Genomic DNA, 18,920 nt, shown 5'->3' with positions numbered 1-18,920 from the left:
GGGGCAGCGGAGCCGAGGTCAGGGTACAAGCTGGAGGTCAGGAGCTGGGGAACAACATCAGAGTCAGGGACACGGGAGGAGAGGCGCAACAGGTGCGGGTAGGAGGACAATATTAAAGCACAAACAGTAGCCAAAGAACTTACTGCAGTCAGGAACTACGAATGACGGCATTCCGAATGAGGTTGCTCCCTAATGAAGCAGAGCAATCACCCAGAATGAGGTGCCTGGAGAGAGACGCCTCCCAACACCAGATAAATGTCCAAACTGTGGTATGTTATTTTGTATATTCATTATATTGTCATTCATTCTTGCATCACTTACCCCCTGGTGTTCCTCATCTGGTCCCTGTTGTTCTGGTCATTTTATTTAACCCTTTCACGACCGAAGACGTACCGGTACGTCCTAAATCATGTTGGGGTAATCACCACCGGCTGCTGTGGTGAGTCTCCGGTGATCCCCTCACATGTCTGATGATTTGTACAGCAGACATGTGTGCCTCGCAGGCATAGGTGGATCCGTGATCCACCCGCACCTGTTAACCCCTTAGATCGTGCTGTCAAAATGTGACAGCGCGATTTAATGCATGCAGCGGGGAACACGGTGAATAAAATATCCCAAAAACCATCATGCAATCGCACTTTTTGTTTGCAATTTTTTCGCACTTGGAATTGTTTTTGCCATTTTTCAGTACACTATACGGTAAAACATATGGTTTAATTTAAAAGTACAACTCGTCCCGCAAAAAAAAAGCAATCATATGGCAAGGTTGACAGAAAAATAAAAAAGTTACGGCTCTCGGAAGAAGGGGAGTGAAAAAAACGAAAATGGAAAATCTCCTGGCGGTTAATAAACATTGATTAATTTGTATCTTGCTGAATTATTATTTATTTATTTTTTTTCATTTGGGCTGTGTATTTCTGACTTTGCTCCTGTTATACAGCTTATGTACAATTCCTTCCATGCTTTTCTACATTTATTATTCTACATTGATTAATCTCTATTGCTTAGAAGATCATGGTGGTAACAATGGGATATTTAGTTTCTTTGGCACGAAAAGGAAATTAAATGTCTGGACAGGGGAGGAAATATGGGGAAAAAGTTATAATTTTCAGAGATTTCAATGCTACCAAAATACCAAATGTGATGAATTATGGAATGTAAATGTCATGTACACTGGAGAAAAATAGAGAACAACATACAATTTCCTAAATGTTGCAGTCATTGTGTCGTCCTATGTGATTATATCCTAACATGAGTAAACTAACAGTATTTTAAGCTTATTTCATAAATTTATTTTTTTCAAAAGCACATAATAAAAATGTAAATTAGATAAATGAAAAAGAACTGTGATCAAAATTAGAGAACACTTTCAGATACTTGCAAGTTATTGTTGTTAATCTGGCACCTTAATTATCTGACAAACCCTATTTAACTGGCAGCCTAACTTTCCAGGTTGCACTGACTTTGCAAAAATGGTGTGCCATTCCAAAGTGACTGAAACCCTCCAGCAGCAGGTTTTCCAGATCAAGGTAAAAGGGGTGACCCTATCAGCCATAGCAAGAGAAGTTGGTCTTTCCAAGACTGTGATTGATAGAATATTGAATCTTCACAACATTACAAACTCTTTCAAATCCCCCAAGAAAGCTGGTAGTCCTCAAAAGACAAATGCAAAAGAGGACAAGATAATGCGGAGAATCTCCATGGGTAATCGTTTCAACACTGCAGCTGGAATTGCTCGCAAGTTCAGCACTGAACAGGGTAAGGATCTGTCTCGTTATACAGTGTCATAACATTTAAGAGCATTTGGACTGAAAGCCCACTCTACAGTGACCAAACCTCTACCTCTCATTAGCAGAAATTATCATAAAGCTAGACTCACCTTTGGTGAGGAGCATGTTGTGTGGACAGAGGAGATGTGGTCCTTAGTTAATTTTAGTGATGCTTTAAAGCATATACGTATGTTGACAAACTGGGGAAAGACTGAACCCAAATTGTGTTAAGAAGTCAGTGAAAGATGGAGGGAGTATCAGGGTTTGGAAAATGTTTTCTGCAGCAGTTGAATCTCTCATAAAGCTACATGGCAGATTGAATGCAAGTGTGTAACAACCTTCTTTAACAACACATGGTTCCTTACTTGCGTTCATCACTCAATCAGTCAGCAACTTTCATGCAGGACAATGCCCCCTGTCACACAGCAAAACAGATAAAGCAGTTCTTTGAAACAGAAAACATTGAAACAATGAAACATTGAAGCAATAAACCTAATAGAAAATCTCTGGAAAATCCTAGGTGACAAAGTTATGGTCAAGAAAACCATAACAGTCAAAGAACTGTGGAAGAGTATGGAAGAAGAGTAGACCAAAATCACACAAGAGCAGTGTGAGAGACTCAGGGCCGCCATCAGGGCTTGACAACTATGATGGTGTATGGGGCACTGCGAACAGTGGGGCCCAGCCGGGCCCAGGGTAATTACAGTGCCTACAAGTAGTATTCAACCCCCTGCAGATTTAGCAGGTTTGATAAGATGCAAATAAGTTAGAGCCTGCAAACTTCAAACAAGAGCAGGATTTATTAACAGATGCATAAATCTTACAAACCAACAAGTTATGTTGCTCAGTTAAATTTTAATAAATTTTCAACATAAAAGTGTGGGTCAATTATTATTCAACCCCTAGGTTTAATATTTTGTGGAATAACCCTTGTTTGCAATTACAGCTAATAATCGTCTTTTATAAGACCTGATCAGGCCGGCACAGGTCTCTGGAGTTATCTTGGCCCACTCCTCCATGCAGATCTTCTCCAAGTTATCTAGGTTCTTTGGGTGTCTCATGTGGACTTTAATCTTGAGCTCCTTCCACAAGTTTTCAATTGGGTTAAGGTCAGGAGACTGACTAGGCCACTGCAACACCTTGATTTTTTCCCTCTTGAACCAGGCCTTGGTTTTCTTGGCTGTGTGCTTTAGGTCGTTGTCTTGTTGGAAGATGAAATGACGACCCATCTTAAGATCCTTGATGGAGGAGCGGAGGTTCTTGGCCAAAATCTCCAGGTAGGCCGTGCTATCGTTCTGTCGTGGAAACCACTTTCTTGGGAGAGCTAATTTAGGGTGAGATACAAAGTGATCTCCAGATCTGCCAGTGTTGGTCCAATTAATAGCGATGCATCGGAGACAAACACACGAACACACAGTTAATGTCCGTGTACCAGGCTTTGTCTGAAATCTCAGATGCCCAAGACACTAGTTTTATTACTGTCACAAAGAAAGGGGCATGACCTAATAGATTACCTTAAATGGGTATATAGGTTGACAAAAACAAGATCGTAAATTATGGATCCTGCTGCATTCCTAAGTCTAGTTCTGTCCAGTTTTCTGGACATTCATTAACAAAGACCTTTGAGACTAAAAGCATCTTTATAACAAAGAGTACACCCTGTGTTATTGCTTTTATGAATAACACTTATGAAGCTAATATAAAAGTACAAAATTATCAAAGATATATTTATATATAAATTGCTTAAATGATAATCTAACCTAATATAAAATATTAACCATAACACATCTTCCCATGGATGCGGACCAGATGGCCAGGCCCCTTGGCTGAGAAACAGCCCCACAGCATGATGCTGCCACCACCATGCTTGACTGTAGGGATGGTATTCTTGGGGTCGTATGCAGTGCCATCCAGTCTCCAAACGTCACGTGTGTGGTTGGCACCAAAGATCTCGATCTTGGTCTCATCAGACCAGAGAACCTTGAACCAGTCTGTCTCAGAGTCCTCCAAGTGATCATGAGCAAACTGTAGACGAGCCTTGACATGACGCTTTGAAAGTAAAGGTACCTTACGGGCTCGTCTGGAACGGAGACCATTGCGGTGGAGTACGTTACTTATGGTATTGACTGAAACCAATGTCCCCACTGCCATGAGATCTTCCCGGAGCTCCTTCCTTGTTGTCCTTGGGTTAGCCGTGACTCTTCGGACAAGCCTGGCCTCGGCACGGGTGGAAACTTTCAAAGGCTGTCCAGGCCGTGGAAGGCTAACAGTAGTTCCATAAGCCTTCCACTTCCAGATGATGCTCCCAACAGTGGAGACAGGTAGGCCCAACTCCTTGGAAAGGGTTTTGTACCCCTTGCCAGCCTTGTGACCCTCCACGATCTTGTCTCTGATGGCCTTGGAATGCTCCTTTGTCTTTCCCATGTTGACCAAGTATGAGTGCTGTTCACAAGTTTGGGGAGGGTCTTAATTAGTCAGAAAAGGCTGGAAAAAGAGATAATTAATCCAAACATGTGAAGCTCATTGTTCTTTGTGCCTGAAATACTTCTTTATACTTTAGGGGAACCAAACAGAATTCTGGTGGTTTGAGGGGTTGAATAATAAATGACCCTCTGAATAAACCTTCCACAATTTAAAAAAAAAAAAAAAAAAAAAAGAAATAACATTCTTTTTTGCTGCAGTGCATTTCACACTTCCAGGCTGATCTACAGTCCAAATGTCACAATGCCAAGTTAATTGGGAATGTGTAAACCTGCTAAATCTGCAGGGGGTTGAATACTACTTGTAGGCACTGTACTTAGCTTTATTAAGACCCGGTCACTGCAGCAGAGGGACCCGGCAGTATCACTTCGGCCACTGCACTGGCTAATTTGCATGCCAACTAGTGCTTCAGGGGCAGCGCATGCAAATTATCCATGTGCTGCTGGCAAGGTCAGTGAGGCAGAGCAGGGCGCCGATGCGTCATCCCACAGCCCAGCGTTCAGCAGCGTGATTAGGTCATAACTCTACGACTTCATCACACTGCTGTGGATAACAGAGCCATGGAGGTGGCGAGGACACAGCAGCTGACCGGTATTGGTAAGCGCTCAGTAAGCTGAAGACAGGAGTCGGACGATGGCCATGGGTGGCGGGGGCCCGCTCACCCCAGTCCCTGCTTTGCTTCAACTGGATGCGTGTCAGAGGGCGCACATCCAGCTGAAATTCATTGCGGATCAGAGAGCTCACCCCGTGACGTGGGAGCCAGGGAGGGTGAGTAATTTTTTTTCCTTTTTTGCGGCATAAAAATATTCCAGGAAGAGCCCAGGTGGGAGACATATATACCAGGAGAAGGACTTTTTTATATATATATATATATATATATATATAAAAATATATATATATCAGAAAGGGGACAGAAACCAGGATGGAGACATATATATCAGAATGTGCCAAGGAGATGGATTTACATGCTAGGAGGGCTCCAGGATGGGACATATGGGACATATATACCAGGATGGAGACATATATACTAGAAAGAGGACAAATATGCCAGGAAGGGGAAAGAAACCAGGATGGGGACATATATTTGTCCCAATGGTATATATAGCCATTTTCCTGGGCACATTCTGGTATATATCAGGAAGGGGACATAAACCAGAATGGGGACATATATACCAGAATGTTCCCAGGAGACGGCTATATATTGCAGGAGGAGGACAAATATATCAGGAAAGGGACAGAAACCAGGATGGGGACATATATACCAGAATGTGCCCAGGAGAGGGCTATATACACCAGGAGGAGACCTGGAAGGGGATATGTATACCAAGAAAAGGACATGTATACCAGGAAAGAGACAGAAACCAGGATGAGGACACATATCCCAGAATGTGCCCATTAGAGTGATATACATACCAGGAGGGGCCCAGGATGGGACATACATACCAGGATGGGGACAAATAAACCAGGATGAGGTCTTATATACCAGGAGGGGCCCATAATGGGGACATAAATACCAGAAGGAGGACACAAATGCTAGGAAGGGGACAAATAAACCTGGATGGGCACATATACCCGGAAGGGGATATATATTCCAGGAGGAGGACATATTATACAGAGGAACAATGTTTGTGTGGGGGGATAGTATACTGAGGGGTAGGGTGTGTGGGGCGATATACAGAGGGGCATTGTGTGGGAGGATATTATAAAGAGGGGCAGCTTGTGTGGGGTGATAATATGCAGAGGGGCAGCAGATGGGAGAAACATTATACAGAGGGGCAGTGTGTGGTGTGTGGGGGCGATATTATACAGAGGGGCAGTGTGTGTAGGGGATATTATACAGAGGGTCATTGTGTGTGTGTTGGATATTATACAGAGGAGCAGTGTGTGTGGGGGATATTATACAGAGGTTCAGTGTATGTGGGGGATATTATACAGAGAGGCAGGGTGTCTGGGGCAATATTATACATAAGAGCAGTGTGGGAGAGATATTATGGAGAGTGGCGGTGTAGGGGATGTATTATTACATTTCTGAGGAAAATACTTAATTTTCTGGAACAACTTCAAGACTGCTCACACTTTTGGCCATGACTTTTGGCCATGACACACACATACATGTTTTTCCAAGAGTGGCAGTGAGACTGTCGAAGGTTTGAGGGGTGGAGGTGGAGCTGGGGTCGAGCCTAGGCGGAGTGTCAAGGGGGCCCAAAAAATGTTGCCAGTATGGGGCCCTGAAATTCCTAGTGGCAGTCCTGGAGAGACTAGTGATTAGAGATGAGCCACCCCCCTAGTGTTCAAGTTCGGTTCGTCAAACGGCGGGTGTGTTCGGCGAACATTCGACGAACATCTTCGAGCCCCATTGAAAACAATGGCAGGAAAACACAAATACATACAAACACATTATACATATACACATAGTTAAAAATAAACATTGCCATTATACTTACAGGTCCCGCGACGTATCCTGCACTCTGTCTCCCGCCGCTTCTCCTTTCGATCATTGCTGCGTCCTCCCGGTAACCAGCACTGATGATAGGACCTTTCCATTATGTCATAGCCATGTGACCAGTCACGTGTGTATTATCTCATTGGCTACAGACTGGTCACATGGCTATGACGTCATGCTAGGTCCTGTCAGTGCATCTCACCAGTATGCGGTGCTCGCCTGAGCATCTCCGTACTCAGTATACTGGGCGAGTACCGGAAAGATGCTTGGGCACATGCTTGGCTCGCCGGTCCTGCATGTCGGCACTCTTTACAGAGTCAGCCCACATGCAGGGACTGGATGCCGCAGCCGGTGAATAGCGGCATCCGGAATCAGGTGATCGGAGATCACCGTTGCTATAGTAACCCGCCTGTCAGGTTAGTATTGCAACGGTGGCAGCGGTGACGTCACCGCTTACCAACTCGCAGCCTCTGCTCACTCATTGAGTGATTAGACTGCACGGGAGTAGCAGCGTTCTTCATCCCATGCAGTGCTGTCTGATGTAGCAGAGCTACATGGGTTGAAGGAGAAAGAAGACAGAAGACCAGGATCGTGGAGGGGTGAGAGGCAGTAATAAACATGGAGTCTGTAAGTGTGTTTGTGTATTTATTTCTATTAAAGTATTTTTTCTCTGTGTGGTGTCTTTTTTTTAACCCTTTATGGGAGATTCTTAATGGCCGGGTCAAACTTGCCTGACATTAAGAATCTCTGGCTTAATACTAGCTAGAAAAACAAAGCTAGTATTAACCCCTTATTACCCAGCGAGCCACCCGGCATCAGGGCAGCTGGAAGAGTTGGATACAGCGCCAAAAGATTGCGCTTCTATGAAAGCACCATTTTCTGGGGTGGCTGCGGACTGCAATTCACAGCGGAGGGGCCCAGAAAGCTCGGGCCAATCTGTGCTGTGGATTCCAATCCCCAGCTGCCTAGTTGTACCTGGCTGGACACAAAAATGAAGCATAGCCGATGTCGTTTTTTTTGGTTTTTTTTTTTAGTATTTCATGAAATTCATGAAATAATAAAAAAAGGGCTTCCCTATATTTTTAGTTCCCAGCTGGGTACAAATAGGCAGCTGGGAGTTGCGGGCAGCCTTACCTGCCTGCTGTACCTGGCTAACATACAAAAATATAGCGAAGCCCACGTCATTATTTTTTTTTAGTTTTTTGGCAAAAAACTTAAAAAAAATGAAAAATGCTTCCCTGGATTTTCAATTGCCAGTGAAGGTAACACCAAGCAGTGGGGTTTAGCAGCCAGTAGCTGCTTGGATTATCCTTAGCTACCAATACAAAAAATGCAGCTGGAGCCCACATATTTTTTTTTTAATTATTTAAATAACTTTTTTTGCGTTTTTGGCTGCGTTTTGCTCACTGCGTTTTTGTGTGTTTTTAAAGATTGTAGAAAAAAAGGTCTAATGTCATTTCCTTCTTCAATATGTTCTTCATTCTCCACTAGTGTATACAGGAGAGCAGACAGCTGCAGAACTATAAGGCTCAGCATGCTCCATCCAGGACTGTATGCTGGAGGGAGAGGCAGGGGGAGCAGAACTACAAGGCTCAGTGTCGCGGGCGGAGGAGGGGACGCTGCGCTCTCCCACTGCTCGGGTCCGGCTGCCGCTGCTGCGGCCTGCTGCTGCTTAGTGGCTCGAGCGATGGGCCGGATCCCGGGGACTCGAGCGGCGCTCCTCGCCCGTGAGTGAAAGGGGTTTGGTTTTTGGGATAATTTATTGTCCGTGACGCCACCCACGGTTGTGGTGATTGTATGGACACCACCGCTGCTCTGTCTGGGGATCCCGGGAGTGGTGGTATGGAGCAGCTAGTTGTTGATTGGCCCCTCCGTGGGTAGGGGGTTTCGTGGTCCCGGGGCCCAGTGATGGGGTTGGGATGGTGGACAGGCGGGTTATGGGGCCTGTGGAGGTGCAGGGACGCAGGGGTAGCGCTGTGCCGCCCGGCACGGAGGTACTCACTCAGCCCAAGGATGATGACACAGTTCACGGTAAACAAACGGCTGGTTGGACAGGTCCCTCGGACGGCTACGGTGCTGATGTTCCCTGCAGTTAGCGGTGACGGTCACTTCCCTGCACCTAAGTACGGTTCTTTGGTAGCGATGGATTCCCACCGGTAACCCGCTCCCCAGCTTGGATATGAGCCGGAGGAGCCCCTCTCTTGCCCGCAGGCGCTGGCCCTGGGAAACTGGTGCCTTGGCGGTGGCGGTGTCTCCCCTTCACGGTCGGACTGTTGCCTTCAATCAGGACTTTGCTGCTGGGAGACCCGGAGGTCCCCTTCACTGACGGATTTGGCAAATTATGGCGACTCCTAGCGTTGCCGGGATCCGAAAGGCCCCTGCCACTGGTGCTGGCTTCTCTTCGTATACCGCTCCGGTCCCGCCGGGCCACCACCTGTCCACGGTCCTTTCGGCAACCTCCAAGTAGCCTCTCCTGCAGACGGTCACCGCCGTCTGCCAACCTTGCTGTCTCAGTCAGGGGCACACACCCGGATTAACTTCAGGCTTTTCAACTGTCACTTTCTCTGTCACTACTCTCACTGTCTTCCTTCTCCTTCCTCTCACTTTGAACTCTCCACTTAAGGCTGCTTTACACCAGACAATCTATCGTGCGATAGATCATCGGGGTCACGGTTTTTGTGACGCACATCCGGCATCGCTGGCGATGCCGGCCTGTGTGACACCTCCTAGCGACGCAGTATCGCTCACAAATCGTGAGTCGGGTACTGCTCGTTAGGTTCCATAATATCGTTTAATTTGGTTGATCATCGTTTCCGTGGTAGCACACGCCGCTCCGTGTGACACCACGGGAACGATGACCAGCTCACCTGCCTCCCGCGGCCGCCGCCGGCTCTATGTGGAAGGAAGGAGGTGGGCGGGATGTTTACATCCTGCTCATCTCCGCCCCTCCGCTTCTATTGGCCGGCGGCCGTGTGACGTCGCTGTGACGCCAAACGTCCCTCCCACTTCAGGAAGTGGACATTCGCCGCCCACAGCGAGGTCGCACGAGAGGTAAGTATGTGTGACGGGGGTTACTAACTTTGTGCGACACGGGCAGCGATTTGCCCGTGACGCAGAAAGGACGGGGGCGGGTACGATCGATTGTGAAATCGCACAATCGATCGTACCATGTAAAGCAGCCTTTAATCTCAACTTCACTCCTCACTCAAGCTCTTCCCTGAGCTAACTGCCTGGTTTTCCCACCTCCAGGGCTGTGAACTCCTCGGTGGGCGGAGCCAACCGCCTGGCCCACCCCCTGGTGTGGACATCAGCCCCTGGAGGAAGGCAACAAGGATTTGTGTTCTGACCTTAGTGTTCCTGCAGGGAATGTGGGGTGCATGTTGGTGTTGTGACCTGTGACCCCTGGCTTGCCCAGGGCGTCACATTCCCCCTTAGCAAAACGCAGACCGTCCTCAGGCTGCCCGTCCAACACCGGTTTTATTTTCCTCTTTTTTTTTTTTCTGAAAAAGATAAAACATAAACACAAGTATAATAACTTCATCCCACAGCGGGAGGCACGGTACTTAAACGTTACGGAACATTTTAAACGGTTGCTGCTGCCGCTCTCTCCCACCCAAGTAACCTGGCCCTGATGCTGCCCCTAGAAAACAGGCAGCATCCCTTGACCCCAGTCCTGAACCAAGTTACCCGAGCGGGATCTGTCCTTCCCCTCCAGAGGGTAGCCACCAGATGCTGTGGTGGCTGGGCCCCAGCCTGCTCTACTGCGGTCCCTCCCTCCAACCTGCCTCTCCGGAGGCGGTAACGGTGCTGCAACAAACATATTTTATTTACATGCCACTTAACGTTTGTGGTTGCCCTGCAAGTTCACGGGCTTGTCCATAGAGAGTTCCCTATGCAAAACATTGTGGATGGTCCCCACGGGGACAACAATGCCGGCAACGGCCGGTTTTCCAATCACGGTTGACAATCAGGTTAATCCTTGGTCCCATTTCACTTATCATCTTTCAACTTTCATTTGCAAACTTTTTCAAAACTTTCAAACTTTTAAAACAAGCAGGTGGTCCCAACGGGGACTGTGCAACGGTGTCCTGCTGCCATCACTCAGAGTCCTCAGCTAAGGCGGATCCATCCCCCTCCACCAGCATATCAAACATGCACTGACATGCCTGCTGTGACAGGGGTACCCGGTACCCATTTCCACCGGTACGCGGGGTATGGAAAACCACTGGGTCTCCTACATAGCGGGAACGCTCACTTGCCTCTTCAAACTCAGCAGCGGACCCGGGGCTGGGGCCGGAGTCATCATCTCTTGTTCCTGCGTCAGGCGGGTTACCGCCAGCTGCCGCAGCCTCCTGGCCTCCAGCATACAGCACTTCAGACCCTTCTGCGGTAGCACGGAGCAGCAGATCAGGCGAGTTTACACTGAGGCACCCCATAAATAACAGCAAGGGTGATGCATAGGCCGAGACCAGGCCGGGACCCTCAGCCGCAGCGGCCGGTCCTGGTAGGACATAGGGACGTGGGTCACCAGTTGACTCTGTTACATCTATTCCCCCTCCGTACATCGGGGCAGTTGTAATCAGCATCTCCACCTCGTTGGTCCACTGCTCCATCATCCGGAAGATCTGATCCTGCTGACGCTGGTGGAATTGAATTACCCGGGCCTTCATCCAGGCCACGGTCCCGGGCTCCTCAGCTCCAATGGCCGATCCTTCAGGAATACAGGGGCATGGGTCTCTTACCCGCTCCTCCAAATCCTCTTCCACCTCGCGTCGCCACATAGCAGCCACCACGTCCGCCATGTCGGTGTCCCACTCCTCCAGGAGGAGTTGCATGTGGGCCTGCAGACGATTACTCAGTGGGACGGTCCGGTCCCTCAACCACATAGCCGTGCCAGGTGCGGGGGTCTCGCTGTTATTAGCTGGAGCGGACATCTCGGCAGTCGTGCTTTCCAGGAACTAGCAACAAGATGGCCACAGGGTCCTGGCGTCCCTGCTTTTGTAGCCGCGGCTACATGTATTCAGTCGCCATTTCGTTCCCCTTAGCTTCTTTCCGGCCCCTCCTCTATCGGGGCGGGGTTTTGGCCTTCGCGCCTCTGCTACTCAAGAAGACGCTCGAGCGGGAACTCTTCGCGCCAAAGATGGCGGCTTCTGAACTTTTTCAGCCGGACACCTCCGGCGGTCACAAGGCGCACCTCTACCCAACGGCAGAGCGGTAAGATCCTGTTTGTGACGCCAAGTTGTCGCGGGCGGAGGAGGGGACGCTGCGCTCTCCCACTGCTCGGGTCCGGCTGCCGCTGCTGCTGCAGCCTGCTGCTGCTCAGTGGCTCGAGTGATGGGCCGGATCCCGGGGACTCGAGCGGCGCTCCTCGCCCATGAGTGAAAGTGGTTTGGTTTTTGGGATAATTTATTGTCTGTGACGCCACCCACGGTTGTGGTGATTGTATGGACACCACCGCTGCTCTGTCTGGGGATCCCGGGAGTGGTGGTATGGAGCAGCTAGTTGTTGATTGGCCCCTCCGTGGGTAGGGGGTTTGGTGGTCCCGGGGCCCAGTTATGGGGTTGGGATGGTGGACAGGCAGGTTATGGGGCCTGTGGAGGTGCAGGGACGCAGGAGTAGCGCTGTGCCGCCCGGCACGGAGGTACTCACTTAGCCCAAGGATGATGACACAGTTCACGGTAAACAAACGGCTGGTTGGACGGGTCCCTCGGACGGCTACGGTGCTGATGTTCCCTGCAGTTAGCGGTGACGGTCACTTCCCTGCACCTAAGTACGGTTCTTTGGTAGCGATGGATTCCCACCGGTAACCCGCTCCCCAGCTTGGATATGAGACGGAGGAGCCCCTCTCTTGCCCGCAGGCGCTGGCCCTGGGAAACTGGTGCCTTGGCGGTGGCGGTGTCTCCCCTTCACGGTCGGACTGTTGCCTTCAATCGGGACTTTGCTGCTGGGAGACCCGGAGGTCCCCTTCACTGATGGATTTGGCAAATTATGGCGACTACTAGCCTTGCCGGGATCCGAAAAGGCCCCTGCCACTGGTGCTGGCTTCTCTTCGTATATGGCCACCACCCATCCATGGTCCTTTCGGCAACCTCCAAGTAGCCTCTCCTGCAGACGGTCACCGCCGTCTGCCAACCTTGCTGTCTCAGTCCGGGGCACACACCCGGACTAACTTCAGGCTTTTCAACTGTCACTTTCTCTGTCACTACTCTCACTGTCTTCCTTCTCCTTCCTCTCACTTTGAACTCTCCACTTAATCTCAACTTCACGCCTCACTCAAGCTCTTCCCTGAGCTAACTGCCTGGTTTTCCCGCCTCCAGAGCTGTGAACTCCTCGGTGGGCGGAGCCAACCGCCTGGCCCACCCCCTGGTGTGGACATCAGCCCCTGGAGGAAGGCAACAAGGATTTGTGTTCTGACCTTGGTGTTCCTGCAGGGAATGTGGGGTGCATGTTGGTGTTGTGACCTGTGACCCCTGGCTTGCCCAGGGCGTCACATCAGCATACTTCATCCACTAGTGTATGGAGGATAGCAGACAGGAGCTGCAGAACTACAATGTTCAGCATCCTCCATCCAGGACTGTAAGCTGGAGGGAGAGGCAGGGGGAGCAGAACTGCAAGGCTCCGCATACTTCATCCACTAGCGTATGCAAACTAGGATGACCAGGGGAAAGCGTAGTCATGGTCACATGTGAGACCAATCAATCAAAGATCAACACAACTTTTTTGCAAAAATATAACAATACATTTATTCAATTTAGATATAGTAGCAAAAAAGTGACATAAATACAGTTACACAGGTGCATTAAACAATGATCAGGTTCATAAGGATGTCACAGATGAAAAACACGTGGGTCCACCTTCCACATGGGGAGTGTAGATGCAGTAATTAATGCCATGACCCAAAGAAATCCCAGTGTAAAAGAACAATGGTCGCAGCAATATCACAGCACATGATGCAGCATATTTTGAATAGGTAATATCACATAAAAAACCAGGCTGTGATTAGACATGTGAGACACGATACAGCTGGGGACAGGTCATGAGAGAGAGAGATCACACGCAGGCACTACCTGAGTGAAGTCTCCGGTGACAGCGCGGCTCACTTCAGTTGCTGCGTGGAGCTGACACAGAGCTGTCATGTTCTACGGCACTCCCTGTCAGCTTCATGTAGCAGAGCTGAAAGCGTCGTGTGGATTACTTCTGACCTGGATGGGTGTTTGGGGATTAATAAAGTGGTAAAGGAGGGGGTTTTGTTTGTTTTTTATTCCAAATAAAGGTGTGTATGTGTTTATTTACTTTCACTTACAGGTTAGTCATGGAAGGTATCTCGGGGAGACGCCTGCCATGATTAACCTTAGGACTTAACTCCTTATCACCTCGATTGCCACCGCACCAGGGCAATTCGGGATGAGCCGGGTAGAGTCCCGGGACTGTCGCATCTAATAGATGTGACAATTCCATGCGGCTGCTGGCTGATATTGTTAGGGTGGTGGGCTCCCCATAACGTGGCGCTCCCCATCCTGACAATACCAGCCTTCAGCCATGTAGCTTCATCTTGGCTGGTATTCAGATTGCGGCGAACAGCAGTTTTTTTTTTTAATTATCTATTTATTATTTTACTGCATGATATAGACTCTCCCACTGGCGGCTGTGATTGGTTGCAGTGAGACAGCTGTCACTCAGCGTGGGAGCGTGTCTGACTGCAATCAATCACGGGCGCCGGTGGGCGGGGTAAGCAGGCAATACCAGATTGAATAATAAGCGGCAGCCATTTTCAAAAGAGGAAAAGCTGCCGGAGCTTTGTGACAGCCGGGTAGCTGATCAGTGAGTAGGAAAGAGAGAGGGATTGTGCTAGGGATGCAGGACGCATGCAAATACGCAACGTGCACACATAGCCTTACTGTGAAAAGACACGCTTTTGGTGAGCGAACCGTTATCGAACGGTAACTCGAACGGTCGAACGTGAACCAAATTGTTCGAGTTCGTCGAAGGACTCGTACACCGCCCAAAACAATTTGAATTTGAAATTGGTGAACGGTTCGAATCGAACATCGTTCATCTCTACTAGTGATGTCCTGTAGCTGCAGATGTGCTGAAGTCATTCAAAGCAAAGGCCTGTACACTTCTTACTGATTGGTGACTGTTATTACCTTCAGAAAATGTACTTATAATCTTTCTCTGTGGTACAGTCATTGCTGTTCTCTAATTATGATCAGCATTGTTTTTGGGCAAAATAAAGGTTTTATGTTGGGCATCCTACTGATCGTTTCAAGCACCAAAAACCTGACCATGGCAGGGCTCACTCATCCCTAGTTTTTATGTATATTACATAAACATATACTGTGCATTTGGATCCATCCGGCCACTGATTTTTGTTAAAATAGCTCTAGTTAATAAGCTGCCATACAGAGTGATGAGCGATTATTAGTATACAGACATAATGTCTCTGCACTTGACGATTTAAACGAGTAGTCTGTGATCAGAAAAAGAGTCTACATTTTTCTACAAACAGCGCGACTCTTGCTTATGGCCTGGCCTGGTATTGCAGCTCCAACCCTGAAGAACCTTTATTCCCAAGACACAATGTGAAAGTCAACAATTGTTCACCACAAACGAACCACTAACACCAGAGAACATGCAGACTCTAATAATCCCTTTGGCCTAAAATGAGAGCTTTAAAAGCGTGGTTCACTACATAGCTTTACTAGCCACATCAATATAACGTTGAGACACAAGGCTTCTCTCAAATACCTTGTGTTGGCAATAGTGCCTGTGAGCGAAGCTATTGCGGTCCGCTCATCTCCATCACGTGATCCCCGGGCTCTGTGAGCTTTGATGTCCGATGATATCACGTCAACTTCCAGTTGACCTGACACCACGGGGCTGGCTCCAGTCTCCGTGAGTGACTGGGCTGTGGGCGGCGTTTCACCACTCGTCACAGCCTAGCATCTACTCACTCTCTCCTTCACTGCAGAGCGCCACAAGCAGGAGCAATGCTGGGCTGTGATGAGCGGTGACACGCTGCCCACAGCCCAGTCACTCACGGAGACTGGGGCCACCTCGGTGGTGTCAGGTCAACTGGACATCAGAAGTCACGGAGCCCGGGGTTATGGGGACCGCTCAAAAGCACAATTGCCAACACAATGTATTTTAGAGAAGCCTTGTTTCTCAACGTTATATCGATGTGGCTTGGAAAACTAAGTAGTGAACCACCTCTTTAATAACACTAATAATAATGATTCTAAGAATTGGCACAATCCTGTTGTACAATGTACATAGTAACAACCTGTGCTTCTCTTCAGGAGACATATTATAAAGTGTATTCCAGATGGTACTATACCCCTCTAAAGTTGTGCAAGTTTTCTGCTGAAAACTCACCACTATGTTGGAGAGGTTGCGGGAAAAATGGATCCTTTATCCACATTTTCTGGGGATGTCCTTTACTTAAACCCTTATGGAAGAAAGTCAGAGACCTCTTAAAGCAATTGACTACAAAAGATATAAATCTTACTCCAGAATTGGTTATTCTTTCCATAGGGTTAGAAGAATATGAGAAAAAGTATAGATACATTGTCTGTCACATTTTCTTAGTTATTAAGAATTTATTAGCAGCCAACTGGAGAGAAGAAAGAATCCCATCTATTTCAGAAGTTATGGACAGGGTTTCAGCTCATAATTTATATGAGTATAATATTGCGTTAAAAGAAAAAAACTATCAAAGATATAAAATATGATGGTCTCTTTGGTCCCAGAAATACATGCCAAACCTTGTTTTGAATTAGTTCCTTGACATTATCTAAATAATATAAATGTAATATGTTATTTCCGAATGTGTTTATATACTGTGCTAAATGAATATGAGTTTATAATCTTGTTTGACTTTGAAACTTAACGAATTGCCTCAACGTCTTCCTTCTTCCCTTTCTCCTCCCCCTTTATATTCCCTAACTCCTTCCATTCCCACTTCCCCTCCAATACCCCTTCCCATCCACTTTTAGCCTTCCTCTTCCCCTTCTTTGTTATTTCAACAATATTTTTAAGAATGCATTTTAAATACTTCAATTACCCCCTCCCCTGTTATTGTAAACCCCTTAAAATTTAATAAAGTATACAATGTACATAGTAACCGACTCCTCAATTGTTATCCATTACTGGGAATTTGATATAGGATATTAAAATGGAATTAAATTCTCAGTTACCAAAATAAGCTCATTATGTCCAATGTACAGGGGAGCTCAGAACGATCATAGCCAGCAAATGGGATTATGATTGTCAAAATGACAATCATGACGACAAGAGGACACATTAGTGGAGAAATGGAAGTAAAGGCCACGAAAACATTGTCTGATGATAATTACTGGGCTAATGACCAAGACATTACAAATCAAGCTGAATGATAGATTTCTACTGAGTACTGGAAATGCGGATAAAGCCATGTCACAGTTCACACTGAAAACCACTTATCTAAGGCTTCTGATGTTTGTGTTTGTGTCTTCTGGCCGGAGTTTTCTCAAGTAGAACATATTCATTATAGTTTATGGAGCTGTTCACATGTCCATATGGTTTTCCAGAGCAAGTATCCCCCTCCCCCCAAAAAATGATGATGTACAGGTTTTTGATCCAAGTTACAGATCAATCTGAGTCACTCAAATCAATTGGTCCTTGGAGGAAAAATCTGAAAAAATATCACATAGATGTTGTCCATTATTTACTGTTTAATGGGTAGATTGAATTTTTTAATTCTTTTTTTTTTCCCACTTTTTAGGTATTAGGGTGCGAGCCCACAATCAGTGTTTGGTGCGCTTTGGACATAGCATGCTTCAGCTGCGTCCAAAACGCTGCGTTGTACAGTACAAGCACAGTGGATGGATTTCTAGAAATCCCGTGCCCACTGTGCTTGTTTTTTCCGCAGCAAACACTGACCTGCGGTGCGGCTTTCCAGACCGCAGACGGTCAATTGTTTGCTGCTGATTCACATGCGTCCTCCATAGGGAGAACACAGCGAGCAGACCGCAGCCGCACGAACCCTGATCGTGGGTACTAGCAGCTGCGTTCTCCTGCAGAGGAGACCCGCTGATGCAAAGGTCAGGACTCACTGCGTCCAAGACCTAGTGAGTCCTGATCGTGGGTACATACCCTTAGGAAAGTAGATAGTAATGCTAAAATTGTACAGACAGACAAAATTGGATCCAGCACACTGATGAAAGACTATCTTTTATTCACTTGCCAAAAAAGATATGGACATCTAAATAAGGCTATGAGCTGTCAACAAAACTCTATGAATATGGCAAGAGCATTTATTATACACCATACGAAAATCTAAGTTACTTAATGGTAATGGTGTTTTCCAGAGCCCATGACAGCACCATCAGAGAGAGGTCCACCATTCTTAGGACAGGAAACCCACTGAAATAAAAAGGTGGCACCACTCCTCCGCATCAGTAAGGTTACAGGACCAGAGAGGATTACCAGAAACCATATTAATAGTTACTGTCACCAATCACACTACACTGCCACGAAACTGTGGCTTAAAACACCAAGCGCGAAATTCTCAGGAAAAAAAAGGGGGGGGGGGTGGAGTAGTGGCGCTGTCATGGGCTCTGGTAAAATACATTACCGGTATGTATTTTAGTTTGTTCCCTTCCCCAATGACAGCACTGTGACGCCCTGGGCAAGCCAGGGGTCACAGGTAACAACATCACCAAACCCTACACCACGGATAGGTACACCAAAGCTAGACCAGAAATCCTTGTTGCCTTCCTCCAGGGGCTGATGTTCACACCAGGGGTGGAGCCAGGCGGTTGGTCTCCACCCACCGAGGAGTTCACAGTCCTGGAGGCGGGAAAAGAGCTCAGATTAGTGTTGGAGGTGAAAGTAGAAGGAGTAAAGTGAAGTGGCAGTGGAGCAAGCCAAGCTGACTGAGAGCGTCCGGGTGTGTGCCCCGGACGGAGACAGCAAGGTTAGCAGACGGCGGTGACCGTCTGCAGGAGTGGCCGATCAGAGTTGCCGAAAGGACCGTGGATGGGTGGTGGCCCGGCGGTACCGGAGCGGTACACAAAGTGAGGCCAGCACCATTGGCAGGGGCCTTTCGGATCCCGGCAAGGCTTGGAGTCACCGTAATTTGCCAAATCCGTCAGTGAGGGGGACCTCCGGGTCTCTAAACAACCAAGTCCCGATTGAAGGCAAAAGTCCAACCGTGTGGGAGAGACACCGCCACCGCCAAGGCACCA

General features: G+C 47.8%; 1 protein-coding gene across 1 annotated transcript in view; it reads right to left on the bottom strand.

The window, feature by feature from the left end:
* LOC142243821 (neural-cadherin-like) overlaps positions 1 to 171 on the bottom strand; it is a 135,538-nt gene extending 135,367 nt beyond the window's left edge. The window contains exon 1 of the mRNA XM_075316025.1: positions 144 to 171. Within this exon, the coding sequence (XP_075172140.1) occupies positions 144 to 171 (28 nt within the window). The remainder of the gene's footprint in view (positions 1 to 143) is intronic.
* Positions 172 to 18,920: the final 18,749 nt, after the last annotated feature.

The sequence above is a fragment of the Anomaloglossus baeobatrachus genome, chromosome 6, assembly GCF_048569485.1.
Source record: "Anomaloglossus baeobatrachus isolate aAnoBae1 chromosome 6, aAnoBae1.hap1, whole genome shotgun sequence".
Taxonomy (NCBI): Eukaryota; Metazoa; Chordata; class Amphibia; order Anura; family Aromobatidae; genus Anomaloglossus; species Anomaloglossus baeobatrachus.
Note: the sequence above shows the minus strand (reverse complement) of the source record. Positions and strands in the feature narration are given on the sequence as shown.